Raw genomic sequence first — 20,944 nt, 5'->3', positions numbered from 1 at the left:
CTTTTCCAGATTTATTTCCCACCATTTTCCCTCACACAGTCTTCCCCCACCCTTGTGTTTTACATTCAGTAATGTTTATTAAATGTCTATCCCAGGTGGCTTTAGTGGTAAAGAACGCACCTGCCAGTGCAAGAGACATAAGTGACGTGGGTTCAATTCCTGGGTCAGGAAGATCTCTTGGAGGAGAGATTTGAACCAACTCCAGTATTCTTGCCTGGAAAATCCCATGGACAGAGGAGCCTAGTGGGCTACAGTGCACAGAGTCTCATGGAGTCAGACATGACTGAAGTGACTTAGCATGCAGCAGCATACCTACACTGGATACTATATATGTCTCTTAACAGTGGAGTCATTTTTTTCCCCCTCTAGTTTTGTTGAGATATAGTCAACATATATAACATTGTATATGCTTTAGGTATACAACATAATGATTAGCTATATGCATGTATTGTAAAATGATCAAAAAATCCATCTCTTCACATGGTTATAGATTTTTTTCCCCTTTCTGATGAGATCTGCTCGCATAGTCAGTTTCAAATAAATAGTATTGTTAACTGTAATTTCCCTGCTGTACATTTTATCCCCAGAACATCTTTCTGTTATAACTGCAGGTTTGTCCCCTTTGACTACATTCACTCAGTTCTCCCACGCCTCCAGTCTCCTCCTCTGGCAGCCTCAAATATGATCTCCATTTTTGTGATTTGGGTGTTTTTTTAGATTCCATGTTTAATTTAAATCATATTGTATTTGTCTTTCTCTGACTTATTTTACTTAGTGTAGTACTTTCAAGGTCCGTCTGTGTTGTCTGAAATGGCAGGACTGCCTTCTGTTTATGGCCAAATAGTATTCTGTTGGGTATATGTATACCACATGTTCTTTATTCATTCATCCATCGATGGATACTTCAGTTGTGTCCATGTCTTGGCTCTTACAAATAATACTGCAATGAACTACTCCTCTTTTTTTACCTGAAACATTAAAATTATTGTTTAGGAAGATCTTTTCTTTTTATGTGCCTTTGTAAACTTAAATAAAGCTCGTAGCAATCATTTTGCTTGTTTCCCCATCTCTAAAATGTAGATATTAGAACTTATTTCACAAGCTTATCTTAAGAATAGGAAAATAAATGTAAAGACAATGGCACATAGTAGGTGTTAATTTTCTACATTAATGAGTCACATGTATGCAGATGGTCAGTACTTCCAGTAAATTGGGGGTTTTTACTCCGTATTGGCTAGGCTGGTGTCACCATCTCCCATTTTGCAGTGAATGTCCCTTATGACTCAAATCCAACAGGGATAGAAAACCTGTGAGAGGGCCCTCTTGGTCTCAATTCCTCTTGATCATTTGCTTACACATACAGAGTTGTTTTTCACTCACAATGATGCTGTGGTGCAGTATTTGAAAAGCATTCATCCAGGAAAGTTGTTTTCATATTTTCATGTATTAGAGTAAGCTTCAGCAGGATGAATTCTCAGCTTCTCAACTCAACTTTTTTTCAAGTAGAGAAACCCCACTCTTACTCATATTGTATATTGGATTTCTCTGTAAGATTTTGTTTGAAAAAAAAGTATTCCATTGTAAGAAGAAAGGAAAAAAATATCCTATTAAACCCCAAATAAAGAATATACATAGGTATTTTATTTGAACATGGATTATAGAACAGTTTTTTAAGAACTATTAATGGAAATCTGCAGGATACATTTTCTTGTGGTAAATCTTGTTAAGAGGCATTTCAGTGAGAAGGTAGAATAAGAATTACTTTTGAAAATACTAAGATTTTGAAACATTTATTTCTGTTACTTACAAAATTATACTTTATTTTTATTACAGTTTTTATTCTTTATAATTTAAAAATCCATTTTTCTTCCAATTTCTCCTAAGGGATAATGGGATTACAATGGGCAAAACATCTTGGAAATGCAGTCAAGGTTACAATTAATGATTTGAATGAAAACTCTGTGACGTTGATTCAGGAGAACTGCCATTTAAACAAATTGAAAGTGGTTGTGGACAGTAAGGAAAAGGAAGAAAGGGAAGATATTCTGGAAGAAGGAGAGGAAAACCTTGGTAATATTAAGGTGACCAAAATGGATGCCAATGTACTAATGCATTTGAGATCTTTTGATTTCATGTAAGTGGAAAATTTTTTCTGTCACTTTCTAAACTGACTTGGATTTGAAGGGAGGTGGGGTAGAGAGGGGGCCGTTAAAAATTAAGGTAGTTTGTCATTGTTTATTTAAATTAATACAATATTTTGGCATTGGCTTAAGGAATGCCGTAAGAGCATTTTCTAGCATTTGAAGTAAAATGCCTGGGCATGATAACTTTTCTCTAAGCAGGTTTTGTTTTCACGTGTCTAAGATATCATAAGATCCTTTTATTGCTTACTTTAAAAACAGTTAATGTTTTTAAAATAGATTTATGAAGTACTTTTGAATCCATGGAACTTTATCATTAGAAATACGGCAATGGTATGATTTTGATTACTAGTATGATTTTAAATATGTCCATATTCTTTCTGATTTTAGACATCTAGATCCTTTTGGAACATCTGTGAACTATCTTGATTCGGCATTCAGAAATATAAGAAACCTCGGCATAGTGTCAGTGACTTCTACAGATATCAGTTCTTTATATGCCAAGGCACAGCACGTTGCCCGGCGCCACTACGGCTGTAATATTGTCCGAACTGAGTATTACAAGGAGCTAGCTGCGAGGATTGTTGTAGCTGCAGTGGCAAGGTACCAAATGGCCAACCCTTGTGTGTCTGAGTATATGGTAGAAAGAAATACTGTTACAAGAAGTGCTTATTTCATTCTTCTAATATGCACAAAAGACAGATTCTGTATTTTGTATATGTGATCTTGATTTTTTTTGAAATCTTATGTTGTATGTTAGAATTTTATTGAAAAGCTTGTGCCTAAAATAGTTTACTCTCCACTTTAAAATGTTATTTAAATAAAGTAGTAAGAAAGAAAAAATGAAAGTTAACTTCAAATCATTTTGTTTCAACAAACATAGAGTAGATATAGGGTGGTAGCACCACAAAAAGGGAAAGCAAAAATTGATCTTAGATTTAGAAATGATCATTATTTAATGTCCATTTCATCTTAGCGTCTTTATTTATATAGTTTGAAAAAAATGATGGCTTATAAATTTGATTCTGTGAAATGATCTCACCTGTAAAACAAAAAGTTCTGTTTCTCATCAGACTTTCTAAACAATTGAAGAAAGGAAGACTTTGAGCACCCATTTTATGCATAAAGTTATGCTCGAGGAATAGTAATAATACAATGTCAATGAATATTAAGATTACAGATCGTTACAGCCGGCACTGTCACTAACGCCAGCACCAGTTGCACAGCATTTAGACTGGAATCCTTACCTCAGCAAAAATACAGATTATTAGACTTCATAGACCTTTAGGGTTATTCCTAAATAACTAAAACCTCTGATGTTCACTTGGTACATGCCAAGGACCTACTGTACATACTTTAAAATGTTTATAATGTAACAGCAAATTCAAAGCAGTACATACAGACTAAGTTAGTGTACAACTGAAGAGGGAAAACTGAGTACATAAATGGTGTATCAAGTAGAATTTAATACAAAAGTATAGAAACGTAACACTGGCAAGGACTTTGCTTATTCATTTTTACCAGCTGTTCAGCAGCTAGCATACTTCCCTGCATGTATTTAGTACTCAGCAAGCATATATTGTTTGGAAGAAGCTTTTATAGAAAAAAGGAGGTAAAAATTTTAGAAAGAAAGATGGTTGTCATGACAAGAAACAAAGTGACATTAGAAACCAAAGAATATTGAGAAGATATCATAAAGGAACATGTGTAATTACCAAAAGCCTGCCAAGCACCCTATAATTTCCTGTGTTTCAGTTTGTGTAAAAGTTATAGTGTATATCTTTTATAGCCACTTTTTTATATATCTTTTAAATCCACTGCTACAAAGAGTTAAATTTTTCTTATTTTCCCATAACCCTTCCATAGTGTATGTACTGTCCAAGTTAATATGGTCAGTATAATGCCAAGCAAAGGAAAATGATAAGCTCTCAAAACAACTTAAAAAATTTTTTTCCAGAGCTGCAGCCCGATGTAACAAAGGCATAGAAGTACTGTTTGCAGTGGCTCTGGAACATTTTGTGTTGGTTGTTGTGCGAGTTTTGAGGGGGCCAACTTCTGCAGATGAAACAGCCAAGAAGATTCAGTACCTAATCCATTGTCAGTGGTGTGAAGAGAGAATTTTTCAGAAGGATGGTAATATGGTAGAAGGTAAATGCAGGTTTCTTTTGACTGAATATTGTGTTGAATTTATGTGTAAGCCTCCAATGAATAAGCGTTGATCACATCCCTAATTTATACATATTGTTGTCCTTTGATTTTAAAGATTACAGTGCTAACTTTATTTCCTATACTGGATTTCCTTTCATCAACAGACAAGACATTCGTGTGAGTTCATTAAAGTCATTTGCTCATTATAATTTATGCTCTCTAGCCATGCCTCCTGTCGAAACGCCTAGAAATAACTTAGTTTCCACTGTCACTAATTTTAGGTACATTAAGTCAGATTACTTCTTTGTTTGGGATGTTTCAAATCATTAATTTTATAAAAATAATGGTCATGTTTCTGACTGAATATAGAACCCATCAGTTATAAAACTCATCCAGTAAATATTTATTGAGCCTCTACTATATGCCAGGCCTGGGGAATCAAAGGAAAAAGACGTGGCATGTGCCCTCATCAGGCTGTTTCTAATTTGCTTTTCTGGGACATAGAAACGGTTGCCTCTTGTTTTCTGTTAGCTTCTTAGCATTTTTGAAATGTGGATTTTTAAGAACTCTTTATATAGTAGAATTTAACCCTCATGGTATGATACGATAGTTGTAGATATTTTTTCTCATTTCGTCACTTGTGTTTGCATCTTTTTATTCTTTCATGCAGACATTTTTCATTGTTTCTCTTGTAAAGTTATTCAGACGCTTAATGTACTCTGCATTTTGTCTGTAGTTGGAAAAAGCTTTCCAATCCTAAACTATTCAGAGAAGGTTGTTTTATTGACTAGGTCACCTCTTGTCCACTTATTTGAGAATACCATATTTACCTTATACTAAAATCCCACATAGATTTGAATTTGTTTTTAGATTTTCTATTCTGTTCCAGTGGTTGGATGTTCATGCATTCATTCACTTCTACTTACCTTTTAGTGTTGTTTAATATCTGTTAAGGCAGTCACTTCTCAGAGCTCTATTTTCAGAGTGTTCTGACACTGGATCCTATTTTTGCTTAATGAAAGATAAATAAATAAACCAGTTGGTAGTTTATTTTGACCACATTGAATTAAGGAGGAGATGTGGTTTTGACACTTCCTCAGAACGCACCATGCTTGTCTTCTGTCCGGGTGCTTCTGCTAGCGTTAATCGATAGTGGGAACGGAGGGCATGCTGTCATGTTCCTTGGTTTGCGTTCTCTCTGGTGCTTTCGGATTTGTGCATGAAGCTGAGATACCGATCATTTATCAGTAAAAGTACCAATCAGCACTTTGACTGTATCATTACAGTGCCTTCTGGCTTCTATTATTTCTGATTAAAAGTTAGTTGTATTGTTGTTCCCTTGTACTTGGTACTTGGTGCTTTCAAGATTCTTTTTGCAGCTTTCAGCAGTTTGGTTAGAATATATCTGAGTGAGTCTCTTTGTGTTCATCCGCCTTGGAATTCAGAGCTTCTTAGGCCCAGAGGTAATTGGTTTTTTTTTAATCAAATTTGGGGTACTATTTTGCTTCTCCAACCTAAACCTTTATCACTTCAAACTGGATACAGATATCTTCTGTAACCTGCTAGTCATGGATTAAAGGAGTCATGTAATCAGCTTTTTCAAGTACAGTTTTCTAACCAATCCCTTTAACAGTTGTCCTAGAGCTACTCTAGTAGCATTCATCTTTGCTTTTTAGGTTCATATAGCCCCTAGGCTATTTCTGCCTTTAATATCTATTCCCTCCAGTATGGTTTTCTTCCAGTAGTACTATCTCTCAGCTTATAAGCTTTCAGCAAGTACTGAATGATTGGAATGTATGACGACTTCTCTTCTTCTTTTCTAGCAGTATTTAGGAATTATTCACAAAAATAAATTTTTCTGTCATTTCTAAAGATTTGGAATAAGAGAAGCCAACTCTAAATGCCCAGTCCACCATCTTAATCTTGGTTTAAATGCAACAGAGTCAGAAAGGTTATAGAATCCACTTGGCTTTTTAAAATATAAATTTCATAAATATCTTTGATGAAACTTGGGAAGGTTTTGGTCCTCCTAGATAAATGGTATAGTGCCCTGTGGTTTCTTTTCTATTTTTTCCTAATTTCTTTTATGTAAGAAATAATACACATCTTCAGTGTTTAAAAGGATATCACTAATGTGAGTTTCACCTCAATTAAAAAAACACCTCAGTGTTTCTTTTTACCTCGTACCCCAGTGTTACTGATGGTATTCCTACCCTTAAAATTATGAACCAGTTCTTACATGGAGATTTTTATCCTTTCATTTCTCACCATAAGTGTTTTACAATATCATTGAGTAACTAAACTCAAATACACTCTGCTCAAATTTGATCCTGAATCTGTAAAAACTTAACATCTTTCCTTCTCCTTCAGGAGTCCTTCATGTCACTTTATAATTTTGGATTGTTACTACAGTGGGTTTTTTTTTAATTGTTTTAAAAATTGAAGAATGTTTGATTTACACTGTTAATTTCTGTTGTACAGCAAAGTGGCTTAGTTATACATGTATATACACTCTTTTTCATATTCTTTTCCATTGTGGATTATTCCCGGAGACTTGATATAGTTCCTTGTGCTAAACAGTAGGACCTTGTTTTCTATCTATTCTAAATGCAGTAGTTTACGTCTCCTAACCCAAACTCCCAGTCCACCCCTCTCCTGCCACAGGTCTCAGTGTCCGTGAGTCTGCTTCTGTTTTGTAGATAGGTTCATTTGTGCCGTATTTTAGATTCCACATATAACTGGTATTTTATGGAATTTGTCACTAGAGTGTTTTTTTTAATCAAACATTTTAAAGGATTTTTGACTTAATAAATTACTATTAAGCAATATGAATTGTTTTCTGCATTGTTGTAATCATATAGGACTTACAGAGTATAAATGAGTGTTTCTTTCCAAAAAGTCAGATCACTTAGAATTTTTTATCAATATGTAGTATATAATTTAAAAAATCAAATAGTTCTGCATCTTATTAGTAATGATATCTGCCCCACTCCCTAAAGTAACCAACTATTAATAAAAATCTTACAGCCATTTCTTCTAATGTTTAAAGTTTCTAATGTTTGATATCTTCCCTATTTCTAAGTTATATTGCCTATAACTTTCTTTCATGAAGACAGCTATTCAGAATCTCAGACCAGCTCAGTCACATGCATGTACTTCTCCTCTCCAGTGTTGGCTTAATCAATATTCCATGTTCATATTTTTATAAAAACTTTGTTTACAAGTTGTATTAGTTATCTATCTGTGTGTAACAAATTACCTCAAAACTTAGTGGCTTAAAACATTATTATCTCAGTTTCTCTTGAGTCAAGAATCTGGGCCTAGCTCAGCTGGGTCCACTAGCTAAGGGTCGCTCACAAGGCTGCCGTCAAGGTGTTGGCTGGGGCTGCAGTCATCAAGGCCTGACTGGGGAAGGACTGTTTACAAGCTCATTCACATGTTTATGACCTGGATGTAGGTTGTTAGACTGAAGACCTGAGCACTTGCTGGCTGCCAAGAGGTGTTCTCAGTTCATTGTCAAGTAGTCTTCTTCACAGAATAGCAGCTCACTTCATCAGAAAGAACCAGAGAGAGAAAGGGAGAGAGAAAAAGAGAATATTGCTATATTCTAGTCACTAGATATGAGTCTCCAGATCCAATGATCTCACATTCAAGAGGTGGAGATTATAGAAGGGTATGAATACCAGGATACAGGGATCATTGCTGCCTTTCTTAGAAGGCTGCTCCACAGAGATGAGCCAGTTACAGTGCTGTAATAACTTTTTTATACACCTGTAAATCGAATTAATCATTACTATATATTTGTCACCTTTTGGGTGTGAATATACTTTTCAAAATCCGTAATACAGTTTTAGTGCTTCTGTGATTTTTGTTAAAAACAACCTTTGGGTTTCATTTAATTCCGCTGGAGACAGTCCTCCTCCTCTGGTTTGGGTTGTTTGTTTCTAAGTCTGCCAAAAGCTGTTGCCCTGGGTCTTCCTTTTAGACTCATAATGGAAATTTTCTTTGGCTTTCTCCTTGTGATGTACTTCCTTATATCTTAAATCTTATGTATTTTTCACCTTTCCTTCTTCACTTTCTCCTTTTGAAGCTACACTTTTTCCCTTAGGAGGATTTCCTTAGAGGGATTGCAGGGGTAAATACAGAAGTCTAGGTTAGAAGTTGTTTTTCCTCAGAATGTTTAAGATGTTATTCCTTTGTCTTTTAACCTTCAATATTGACAAGTTTGCTGTTGTTCTTAGGAATAGTCCTTTGTGTTTTTTTCTCTGAGTGCTCTTAAAATCTCTCTTCTTAACCCACTATTCTAAAATAACTTCAGGATGTTTATGAATTCCTCTTTTTTAATTCATTGTGCTGCAGTCTGTGAGCCCTTAAACTTGAGTTCTTCAGTTTTGATAAATTTTTTCTATTTTCTCTTTGATAATTTTTTCCTCTCAAATTATTTGTCTTCCCAGAACTCATTTTAGTTATATGATGGATCTGCTTGATTAACCCTCTAATTTTTTTACATCTCTATTTATTTCTTAGCATTTAGTTCTTTATAAATTTCCTTGAGTTTTATTTTTCCAACTTCCCTGCTTAAATTTGTCATACTTTGTTCATTTCCAAGAGTTATTTCATATTTTTATTGTTCCCTTTTTAATAGTATCCTATTCTTGTCTCAGAGATGTGAAATCTAATCTTACGTCTATGATACTATTGACTATAGTTGGGTATATTTTATATTTAGGGGAGGATAGGTTTTTCATTTTGCTTATTTTTGTATTGTTGCTATTATTTTGTTGTTTTAGTTATTCTTTCCTATTTCTGGTTTGCAATTCTGTTCTTGTCATAGTGTATCTCAAATGTCTAGTAGTCTTAGTTTTCCATGCTGACAGTTATATTGGAGTTCTTGCGGCAGGGCTTATAAACTGCTAAGATTTTACTGTAATGAGAAGGCAGTCTGCCTTTTCACTACAAGAACTCCCAAAAGACAGTCAGCCAATCTGTATGTGTGTTTTTCTCTCCTGGATTGGTAAGTACTTATGCAGAGGAATCTTGTGGCCTTTTATCAGCTTTCTAGGAACCATGTTGGGGAAGGAGACTGGCAGGTCTTACCATTTATACAGACTTTTTACTTAGTCCCTTTCTTTTCATATGCCTCCTCACTCTTAACTGTGACTAACGCCCCTGGTTCCAGATCCTCTGTGGTTCAGCCTCACCCAAGATTAACTTCCTGTTTTGGATGGAGAAGACACAGAAGCCTAACTGTTGATCTTAGAGTCTCCAAGTGTTAAAATTTTAAAATGAGGTCTTTTTTTTTCCCCCACATTACCACCCTATTTCCATCTTCAGAGACAGTCAGTACTTTCATTCTCAAGCCTTTTCGGGCCCCACAATGCCAGTGGGCTTGCTGTTTATTGGTAGCCTGTCTACCCATTTCAGGCTCGGGCTTTAGCTTTCTCTGACCTGCTAAATCAGTTACCCCTTTGTGTATCTGCTTCCCACTTCTAAAATTTTATTGACATTTCTCATCATCTTGTTATCTCTTCTCACATTTTATTTATCTTTGGGGTTTGAATTTTATTCCTTTGTTCTCATCTTAATAATGCTTTAAGAAACAGAAGAGATTAAAGTATGTGTTCAGTCCATTTCATTTAAAGTCTCTAAATAGTTTGAATTCCTCATCTGGAATTACCTTCGTGGCCTATTTACCAATGACATAGATATAGTAGTTTTTTCTTCACACCTTCATTTTTTTCTACTTCGTAACTTGAAATGATAACCCTGATCCCTGAAGATGCTGATGCTCATCAGGCACTAAGAAATCCTAGGCAAGGGTCTTCAAAAAAGACACAGGTTTATATGATGGGATCATTTTGCAAAATACATCAGGAAACAAACTGACAAATATTTGTGTGCTGCCTGCGGTAAGTTGGTACAACGGACAGAACCATAAATATAAATCACCCTACTTTGGGTAATTCTGCCTGTAGTACATGTAATTTAATTATTTAATGGTTTCAGGGAAGATGTCTTGAATATATTCGTATAGCATTTGAGCAGCATCATTCTCAACAAAGCTAAGGTCAATGATAACCACACCTTTTAAGGCTGAAAGGTAGACCTAGGAACAAACAGTGAAGGAGGCCCTTAAGTATATATACAACTGTGAATTATGCCACTCAATTGCATTAAATGACAGAGTGATATCAGATAGCAAGAAGCTATAGACCCATGCCCTTACTACCATAATCCTGAGTTCTGGATATATCTAGGGCCCATTGATCAGATCAGGCCATTCCAAGAAAGTGAATGATCAACCCAGAAATGGCCTGGGGGAACTCAGTTGGAGAAAATCTGATTTAAAATGACTATAGGAAACGGCAACCCACTCCAGTACTCTTACCTGGAAAATCCCATGGATGGAGGAGGCTGGTAGGCTACAGTCCATGCGGTCGCAAAGAGTCAGACACAACTGAGTGACTTCCCTTCACTTCACTTCATTCTGAGTCTTAAGTGAACAGGAAAGTCCAAGATAGAATATCATGCCATTTTGGAAACTAAGACTAGGTCTTGTATCTCCCCAGTCATATTCTGATTACATCAGGGTCCTCATTGCTCTTTAAACTGAATTAGTTTCTTCTAGCCTACATGTCTGCGACTGAATATGCATCAAGCCTAGGGAATAGAGTAATTCATTTTCTCTTCCCAATTACAGAAGAGTTAACTTATGGGAAATGCCTTTATTTTGATGGATGTTGGTTATATGGGTATGTACATTTATTAAAGCTCATCAACCTTTTCACATAAAATGTATACATTTTACTGTATGTAAATTATACCCCAATCAGTTGATTTTAAAATATAGATAGCTTGTGGAATTTATAAGATTTTCTCCTGCTGAAATTATTTCAGGTAGTATAGTGACTAAAAACCATGCCTCTAATTTTGACATGATTTCTGTATCTTTTTTAAGCTTTAATCATCTGATCTACATAACTGAGATCTTAATACCTGCTTCAGAGAGTTTTAAGGATTAAATTTTTTTTAATGCATATAAATGCACAATACCTGGCACATAGTAGATCCTCAGTGTACTGTAGCTGCAAATTATTACTTATATAACAATTACTACTGTTTACATTGTCATTTCTCCTTTGATTTCTTTTTATTACCTTTTCACAGAAAACCCATATAGACAGCTACCCTGTAATTGTCATGGAAGCATGCCTGGAAAGACAGCAATAGAACTTGGACCTCTATGGTATGTGCCTAAGCATAGTAATGTATTCAGAGTTTATGTATGTATTGATCTGATTGCTGACTTTTGATTACTGTGGTAGAAGACAAATTTAGTTTCAATTTTTTTTAAAATATAGGTAAATAATTATAATTCTTTTCCCTTATGAACCTGAGGTGTTTTCTTTTCACATTTTTCTATACCATTATTCTTACAAGTTTGTGACAGAGTTAAGATGCAGTTGGATCAAAGAGAAGCCAAGCTGATCTGCAAACTAAATAATTCATTCATGCATAGTAAGGATGAGGCTTTTTTCAGCTGATAATTATAGAACTAGGGTATGATTTTAAAGTGATCACTATAACTTTTTATAGACCAGTCAACTAATGTAAAAGTTCTTTGAGGAATTAATTTTAAGGAAGAAGGGCATGTTAAAGTAAATGTCTGCTTTTGTATTAGGTCAAGCTGTTTATATGTGACACAGCTGCAAATATTTAATGTATGTGTGTGCTTTTTGCATCCTTGGTAACTAGTTATGTTTTTCATGTTTGAAAGTTGAATTGCTTTTACTCACAATCCTTCCCATAAGCTGTTTGTTACTAGAGATTCTTGGAGAAATTTGAGATTGCTAATAGCATTGTAATAACAATCATTGCAAACTCCAGCCTCATTACTTTATAAGGCCAAGGTTTAGTCATTACTAAGTCTAAAAATTAATGGTAAACATTTGTGCTGATGCCCATTATTTTATCTTCAAGTAAATACTTTTAGATTAAGAATGACCTGGCCAGCCTTACCTTCTAGTTCTCTCAGTCACCTGCAGTATGTTGACCCTACTCACTCTTGGAACTGGGGAAGTTCAGAGTAACAGGTTGCTAGATCCAGAAAGATCTCCTAGCCCAACTCCTCCCTCATTTTACCAGATGAGAAAATGATGGCACAGTGTATTTTAAGTGTTGGATAAAACTGATCCCTCAGGATTTAGTTAGTCGCACACACAGAACAGAACCAGAACTCATCTTTTTTAATCTCCAAGACTGAGTTCTAAACAGTAACTTAAGGTTTTCTCACTTAAAGCCATTGTTCATGTATTTACGCTCATCCAGTCTCTTCTCCCTTCCCTTCCTCTAGTTCAAATTCTGCATCCTTTTTGAAGTGTCACTCCTTAGTGCTTAAATCCAAAATAATCTTTGAATTGTCTTTTAGTAAATCTTACACTGGTCACTCGTTTGACACTTAAAATCACATATCCTTTCATATATATTTGCTTACCCTAGTAATAGCTACTGTTTCTTGAGGATATACCTTGTACTAGGGATTGTAGGTGTATTATCTCATTTAATTCCCGTAAGTCTGTGAGAAGTTTTATTTTCCATATTATGATAAGGAATGTGAGACTCAAAACAATAGTTACTCAAGATTACATAGCTAATAAGTGGTGGAAAGGTTTGTCTGACCTGGAATTCATATTCTGTCCATTATACTTGTGATTCTCAAATTAAATAGGAAACTGAGCCCTGGGCCACTTTTTAACTGCATCACCACCAGCGCATGTAATTCTTATGGATGTCACCCTGCCCCGCCATGTATGCCCTGGAACTAAGGGTTACTGTTACTGATAGGAATATGCATTGTGAAAACCTCTGCATTACTGTGTGTCCCAGGCTAGATTCTGTCTACACTTATAGGCTTTCATAGGGTAAACAGTGAATTTTATACTTCACTATATCTTACACGTCTATGTACGACAGGACTATACACCTTATGAGGGCTCAATAAATTGACCTATTGTGAATAAAATTTCCTTTACAAATCCCACTAGCTTAGACAATTGACATGATAAAGTGGGCAAATTACTTAGTCATTGTTTAATTATGAAGACTTATTTTATTAAAGAAAACACTTCTTGAATCTAATTCTATATTCTTTTTTTAGGTCAAGTTCCCTTTTCAATACTGGATTCCTCAAAAGAATGCTGTCTGAATCTCTTCACCATGGTTTAGATGACATTCAGACCCTAATAAAGACATTAATCTTTGAGTCCGAGTGTACTCCTCAGTTTTCAGTTCATGCACCTTCAAATCTCAATAAGCAAGGTGACTTAACACTAATTTACTACGTTACAAATTGTTTATCAAAAATACATCTTTAATGTTATAATTAAAAGCAATATAAGTAGTATGCTTTAAGTAAATTCTCTGTAATGAGTCTCATCAGTAATCCAGTTAGCTTTTTTTTTTAATTGCATTGTTTTCTTCAAGTTTATATTTTAGGGGCCTGAAAGGAATGATGATTTTGTTTTATAGATGTATTTTTTAAACTTTAGTAGATTGAAAGAACTAAAAGTCTGTTCTGATTTTATTACCCTGTATCTGCTTTCTGGAAAGAGAAACTTTAGGTCATTCTGAGAACAGTGTGGCCAAAAATTTTGTAATATCCATTGAGACATGGAAGCTAGGTTTACACTTACCACTCAGAAAAGTTAAGTTTTTTCTGCTTTGTTTTCTCTTTACTATAAATAGGCTTTTGTAGTTTTATCTGGCTACTGATAGAAGGGTGGGCCTGTTAGGTATCTTAGAGGGTCAAAAAATGAATTCTTGGAACCTGTTTTGGTCACAGAATCTCATATATTCATAAAAGCAGTGCATAGATTTAGTAAGCTTTTAAGTAAACTTCAAATTGTTGCTTAATATCATCCTGTAAAATATTTTGTTTCCATTTGTTCTAATTTTAGAAGAATGCGGTGTATTTATTAAAACTACAGACGATACCACAACAGATAGTCACAGCGCACAAGGTACGTGTGCGTGTGTGTGAACGCATCTGTGTAAGAGCACGTAGCAGCAGGGTAACTGGAAGAGAAGAGATTGCTTTGGTAGCCTACTTCAAATTCATTTTCATCTTATTATACCAGCAACCAAATTACAGTAGACCTTATTTATCTGGCATTTGCATAGTTCAAAACTTCTATCAATATGTACTTTGTTCACATCTCTGGTATATGGTGATCCCCTTGCAAGAGCTATACAAGATGTTAAAAGAAATGTCATTGATTAACCAGAAGACCCTATACTCTGGCCATAAGAATTTTATTACATAGCCTTTCTTATAATTTGAGGTGTGTATATACTTTAAAATATACTTGTATTAGGCATTATAAATTCATATCAAAGGATGTTAAGATTTGTAATGGTGGTGCTTAATGTCTAAGGTTTTTAGAAGGCAATGTTAGATTCTAAATCTGTTTTGTATACAGGCAAAAACAGTGTTGAGATTGAAAGAACCAAGGACTATAGTTACAAGCTGTAATTTTGTATTAGTTGCTCAGCATTTTAGTGTTGATTTTCAAAGAGAAGAAAATTTCAACTCCTGCTAATAGCTTATGGTTTAATAACTACATACTGTTCCCAACAGTCATGTTCATTTAGCATCTTCAACCAATTTGTTAGGATTCAAATCACTTAAAAATGATTTATTCTCCTTAATTTCTCTGTTGGAGGGAAGAGAAAGGCATTCCAGTATCCTGTAAAATACATTAAATTTAAGAGTATCACCCTACTTCTTTGTGTCATTTGTTACATAACCTTAGCCAGGTCCCCCACCTTTAAGAGTTGTCATAAAACCTTTTTAGAATAAGGTAAAAACAGAAGTTTTGAAGATATTTAAAATCTCTGAGCCTTTCTCATGTATAAATTAAGGGAGTTAGACTAATCTCTATGGATTCTTTTATAGCTCTAAAATTATGATTTTCTAAACTAGTATAACATATAAAATCTTACATGATAGAAAATATCAGGCAAAAGAAATCTATGTACTGCTGATGATAGTAATTGGAAGGTATTGGATTTTTAGTCTCAGCCTTTCCTAACTCTTGGGGTACATGTGCCTTCTTAGATTTAATGTGACAGTATAATCAGGTTTTAATGGGGGAAGCCATGAGTCAACACTTCAACAATATTTATCTTTGAATGCAGTTTATCATTCATTTTCATGCATCAGATTTGTCTTTTGAATACTTTTGCTTAAGTTAACGTTCATGAAAATTTTAAATTTGGCAATAATAACATCCATGTTGAACATTCAGAAAAAAATCTCCATATGGTAACTTGGATATCTCAGTTGTCTTCCTTTTGTGATTTTTGAAGGGATAACTGCTAGAAACTTACTTGCTAGCTTCCTTTCACTGAAAATGTAAAGGCTAAGTACTGTGGTAAAAAGTAGGCAATGAGATCATACAGTGTACTCGTAAATTCCTATATGCAAGCCGCTGAGACTGACTTTGTGTTCAGTGAAGACTACTGTATATCAAACACAGTTGACTCTTGAACAGCCCCGGGATTAATCCATATGTAACTTAAAGTCAATCCTTCATCCACAGATTCAACAAACTGTGGACCATATGTTACTGTAGTTTCTCCCTGTTGAAAAATATCTATGTTGAAGTAGACCCACACAATTTAAAACTGCATTGTTCACAAGGGTCAATTCTATTGGCATTCAGTAGAGAATACAAGTATAGAAATAAAGGACCTTATTCTCCAGGAACTTAGAATATAATCTGGGAAGGATTTATACACATTATAAAGACCTAAATACATGAAACAAGAAAACATATAATGACAGAACTTAATCAAACTCAGAGTAGTGTTGAGAGTAGTGCAATCTGTGGAATGACTGGCCCAGATTTCAAAAATGGCTTTCTACAGAAGATGGAGGTAGGCTTGAGGCTTACAACTGAAGAAGGTAGAAAGAAGTTCTGATTCAGCAAACAGTTCAACAGTAAAATTACATGAGTAAAGGATAGTGAAAATATAAATATTACAATAAAAGCTATGTTATTGTAAGAATTAAGATTGGATAGATAGGTCAAAATGTTGTGTCAAAGAATTTAGACTTGAAGATAGTATGTAGTTATTAAAGTATCTGGCTTGTGATTTTTAAGAGAATGCTAACTTTCCGTGTTAATATCTGTACGTTTCAGGAAAGAGAAAAAGTAATGAAACAACTGCAAATTTAGTCAAGAGGCAAAAGACTGATGTCAATACTGAACATCCTCCCTTTTATTACAACATCCACAGACACAGCATTAAAGGAATGAATATGCCAAAGTAAGACAGACAGTGAATGACAAAGTGTATATATTTAATATTTTAATGACATTATGATTTAAAACAAGAACCTCATTTTTTTTTGCCTTTCCTTGTTGCAGGTTAAAAAAGTTTTTGTGCTATCTTTCTCAAGCAGGCTTTCGAGTAAGCCGAACTCATTTTGACCCAATGGGAGTTCGTACAGATGCACCTCTAATGCAGTTTAAATCCATCCTTTTGAAGTACAGCACCCCTACTTACACTGGAGGACAGTCAGAGGGCCATGTCCAACCAGCATCTGAAGACACAGTAGCCGACAGGGTTGAAATGTCAGTGAATGACAAAGCAGAAGCAGGTGGTTGCAGAAGATGGTAAATGTAAAGGAAAGTTTCTCAGATGTCTGTGTTGATGGCCACAATTATTATTCTCTGTAACAACTGTAGTGCTTTTTCTATTCTTTCAATTCAGTTGTGTAAAAATAAAAAACAGTGCTCTTTTCATTCAGAAAATTAGCAGTTTCTAATTTAGCTGGTTTGGGAGCTATGCTTTCCAAGTTTTTCTTATTTTAAAGAAAGCTTAAAATTTTAATGAAAACATTTCACATGAAGCCAAGTTTGTGACTGAGATCACCCTACTGTTTAATAACTCAGAAAATTTTCACATGCAGACTGTTTGGAATTTTATATGTTATGAAAATAACACATTACTTAATCTCAGCTCTACTTAAAGTGATTCACGATATTTATCTTTTCTGTTTGTAATGTGTAAGATGAATCCAGAATCCTTTTATTAAAGTGACCCTAAATAGGAGGAATAGTGTCCTTTCTGATTACTAATGTATTATTTCACAAATACAAGATAAAATATATTCCCAATTTCGAGAAATCTTATTTCTCCAACTAAATACTTATCAGAGATAGAAATACATTTTCTTGTAAGTTTAAAGTCCGGATGATTACACTTTAAAGTAAGATTTTGTTAAAATAAATTGAGACTACTGTTCTAATGTAATTGTTTACAAGCATGAAATTCTGAGGAGAGATTTTGTTATGAATTAAACAAACTGGGTGATCTCAAGTGCCTCAGTTAATGCACGTACAATATTCTTTTGCTTGGTTATGCTACCTCTCAGGAGTAAAACTTGTCACCTTATGAATTTTTGAAGTGAGGATTTTCTTGCTTTTTGGGGTGGGTTTTTTTTTTGTTTGTTTTGCTTGTTTTTTTGGTTTGTGTATGTGCTAATTTTTTGTACAAGTAGCCCAGGCTAACATGACTACAAAAATTAGTTGGAAAAAAAAAATCGTTTCCATTAATAAATATGGTTCTTGCTTCATCCGAATATGAGTTTGTATGAAAACGTATACCAAAAATTTAGATTTTTGTTTCAAGGATTTAATGCACATTTACCTAAGTGTTTCTTAGAAAAACTAACTTTTTTTTACAAGTATTAAGCTTGGGAAATGGAGGAAGAGAAATGACTGAAAGGTTTAATATATCATGTAAAAAAAACCACTCCCATGACATACACAGAAATTCAGGGAGTTGGGGCTGCATCAACATAAGAGTATTAATTTAGAAAAAATTAAAGAAAAATTCTTTGTATTACAGCATAATCTTAGAGGGATGCTTTTTCTTGTCTCCAATTAATGGAATTTTAGTAAAATAAAGGAATAGATGAAGTGCATGTTTAGTTTCTATGACCATTAAAAGAAAACCTTTATTATTCTTGCCAGTTAATTCATGAACACGAAAAGAAATAAAAGTTGTTATTTTTTTGTATAGTTAAGAAAAGTTTCTATAAATCCATGAGACAAACCAGCACTTGGACCATCTGATTATTTAAAATAGATGTGTATGGGGAGAGGAAATAAGGTGAAGGAATAGGAGGATATAGAACCCACCTTCCCCTACAAACATATAAAAAATACATCTACATGTGGAACAATTCTCACTGAAAACAAACTAGAACCTGTCAGATGTACAACCAAGGCTGTATAAAAGATCCACACAGAAACAGGTAAGGAAAAAACAAGCAATCAGGTAGGGACCTGTGACCTTGGGAGGAAAAGGGAGATTACCCTCCCTGGAGGGTGAGTGGTTCAAGCCACACATTGGGTACCTCAGCCTGGGGTCCAACGTGGATACTCACATGGCCTCAAAGCTGGGTGGAAAGGGAGATTGAAATGGAAACCTCACAGACTGCTGACATTGCCCATGACCGCTCTCCTGTACCCCCCACCGCCCCCAGCCTGAGCTGAGCAGATGCTCCAGCACTGCGGGCCTTGCACTGCATATTCACCATGAAGCAAGGGTTGCCACAACCGTGGAAAAAGCTCAGTTGGCTATGAGATGCTAAAGGCAGCTCAAACCCTACGTGCTGTCTTAGCAAGGTGGGGAGCAGCCATTTCCGGTGATGGCACAGCAGAGTGAGTCAGGAAGGTCACCTCAGCCCTCGCCTAATACCCACTGTGCACCTCTTGCTCCAGCACTGCTCCCCGCTGGCGTGAAGCTGAGTGCTGGGAGGAACAAGAGCACACACTGAAAGCTACCTGAGCCAGCCTGGACCTGACCCTCGGGGCTTCTGCTCCAGCAGCATGAGACCTGACCCCACCCCTGCGGGCAACTGAGAGGAGGGGAAGCCCTCTCCCTCACACCTGACTCCAGCCCCTCCACCTCCAACCCCGCCTCCCACCAAGTGACAGCTGCCAGCTCGCTCCTCTGAAGAAAGGTGTGACCTGTGTTCATGTCCGATCCAGCTCTCCCACCAAAGAACACACAGACTACACGGGATACTCCCACTCAAGGACTCCTTCACGGATGCCAGAGGGAACTGTTTCACCTGATTGCATAGGGACAGAGAAAAATAGGCCAAATGACAGAGGAATTTCAGTTGAAAGAGCAAGAGAAAATGGTTAGGGTGGGGGAACTAGTGAAATAAATATTTACCAGGTAAAAGAATTCAAAGCATTAGTAATGAGAATGCTACCTGAACTAGGAAAAGGAATAGATGAATACAGTGATAAAGTTTTAAAGGAACTAGAAAATAGAGAACCAGTCAAAACTGAACACAATAACTGAAATAACAAGCACTAGAAAGAATGACCAGCACACTGGGTGATACAGAACACATAAGTAACCTGGAAGACAGAACAATGGAAATTACCCAATCACACAACAAAGAGAAAAATTTTTTTAATGTTAAGATCACACTTCTAGTGATCTCTGGGGTAACGTGTATCAACATTCACATTATAGGGGTCCCAGAAGAGAGATGGGGGTCAAAAATGTATTTAATGAAATTATGGCTCAAAGGGATGAAAGGGAAAAACATGCAACCTAGGATACTCTACCCAGCAAGATTATCATTTAGAATTGAAGGCAAGATAAAGAACTCATATAAGCAAAAATGAAAAGTGTTCCTCAATACCAAGCCAACCCTAAAAGAAAATGTTAAAGGTTCTTCTGTAAGTGGAAAAGAAAAGGACCTAACAAGAAATTATAGGAAAGGACAATCCCACTAGTAAAGGCAAATATGTAGTGAAAGCAAAGTATCAACACTCAAATATGCTAGTACAAAGGTTAAAAGACAAAAAATTTATAAATCAATTATAACTAATTACTAAGGGAACTGTCCTCTTCCACATGGTCTAACGGTTAGGATTCCTGTTTGACTCCTGGTTTGGGAAAGCAGAGATTTTGGGTGGCTTCCCTAGTGGCTCAGATGGTAAAAAATCCGCCTGTAATGTAGGAGACCTGGGTTCAATGCCTGGGTTAGGAAGATCCCCTAGAGAAGGGAGAGGCTACCCACTCCAGTACTCTGGCCTGGAGAATTCCATGGACAAAGGAGCCTGGCAGGCTACAGTCCATGGGGTCACAAAGAGTCGGACATGACTGAGTGACTTTCACTTTAGTAAAGGAATAAACATGAAGATGTAAAATATAACAAGAAATACCAAGTAGAGGAAAAGGTAGTAAAAACATAGATCCTTTCAGAATGTGTTTGAACCTAAAGGACTATCTGTTTAAAACAAATCAATACAGAACCGTGGAACCCCACGGTAACCACAAAACACCTACAATAGATACACAAAAACAAGGACGGACCACAAATACACCACAAAGGAAAATTGTCAAACCACAATGAAGAAACAAAAAAGGGAAGGGAAGAACCACAAAATAAGCCCAAAACAAGTAATAAAATGGCAGTAAGTACATATCTATCAGAAATTAATGTCAATAGATTTTCAAGGTGGAAGATTAGGTTTTTAAGATCTTTGTAAATATAAACATCAAGAGCTGTAATTTCACCATGACAAGGCAGTGATCCATGAAGGGGGATATCACTG

At 35.5% G+C, this 20,944-nt stretch overlaps 1 protein-coding gene across 3 annotated transcripts in view; it reads left to right on the top strand.

Moving 5' to 3' along the window:
• The window catches only part of TRMT1L (tRNA methyltransferase 1 like), a 34,423-nt gene extending 16,492 nt beyond the window's left edge, over window positions 1-17,931 (top strand). For all 3 annotated transcript variants that reach the window (XM_055582944.1, XM_055582945.1, XM_055582943.1), the window contains 8 exons: window positions 1,885-2,134; window positions 2,532-2,744; window positions 4,099-4,289; window positions 11,457-11,535; window positions 13,447-13,607; window positions 14,246-14,308; window positions 16,493-16,619; window positions 16,721-17,931. In XM_055582944.1, coding sequence (XP_055438919.1) covers window positions 1,885-2,134; window positions 2,532-2,744; window positions 4,099-4,289; window positions 11,457-11,535; window positions 13,447-13,607; window positions 14,246-14,308; window positions 16,493-16,619; window positions 16,721-16,973 — 1,337 coding nt within the window. In that variant the 3' untranslated portion in view covers window positions 16,974-17,931. The remainder of the gene's footprint in view (window positions 1-1,884; window positions 2,135-2,531; window positions 2,745-4,098; window positions 4,290-11,456; window positions 11,536-13,446; window positions 13,608-14,245; window positions 14,309-16,492; window positions 16,620-16,720) is intronic.
• Window positions 17,932-20,944: the final 3,013 nt, after the last annotated feature.

The sequence above is a fragment of the Bubalus kerabau genome, chromosome 5 (assembly GCF_029407905.1).
Source record: "Bubalus kerabau isolate K-KA32 ecotype Philippines breed swamp buffalo chromosome 5, PCC_UOA_SB_1v2, whole genome shotgun sequence".
NCBI classification, from domain to species: domain Eukaryota; kingdom Metazoa; phylum Chordata; class Mammalia; order Artiodactyla; family Bovidae; genus Bubalus; species Bubalus kerabau.
The sequence above is the reverse complement of the archived record's forward strand: the minus strand, read 5'-3'. Positions and strand labels throughout refer to the sequence as shown.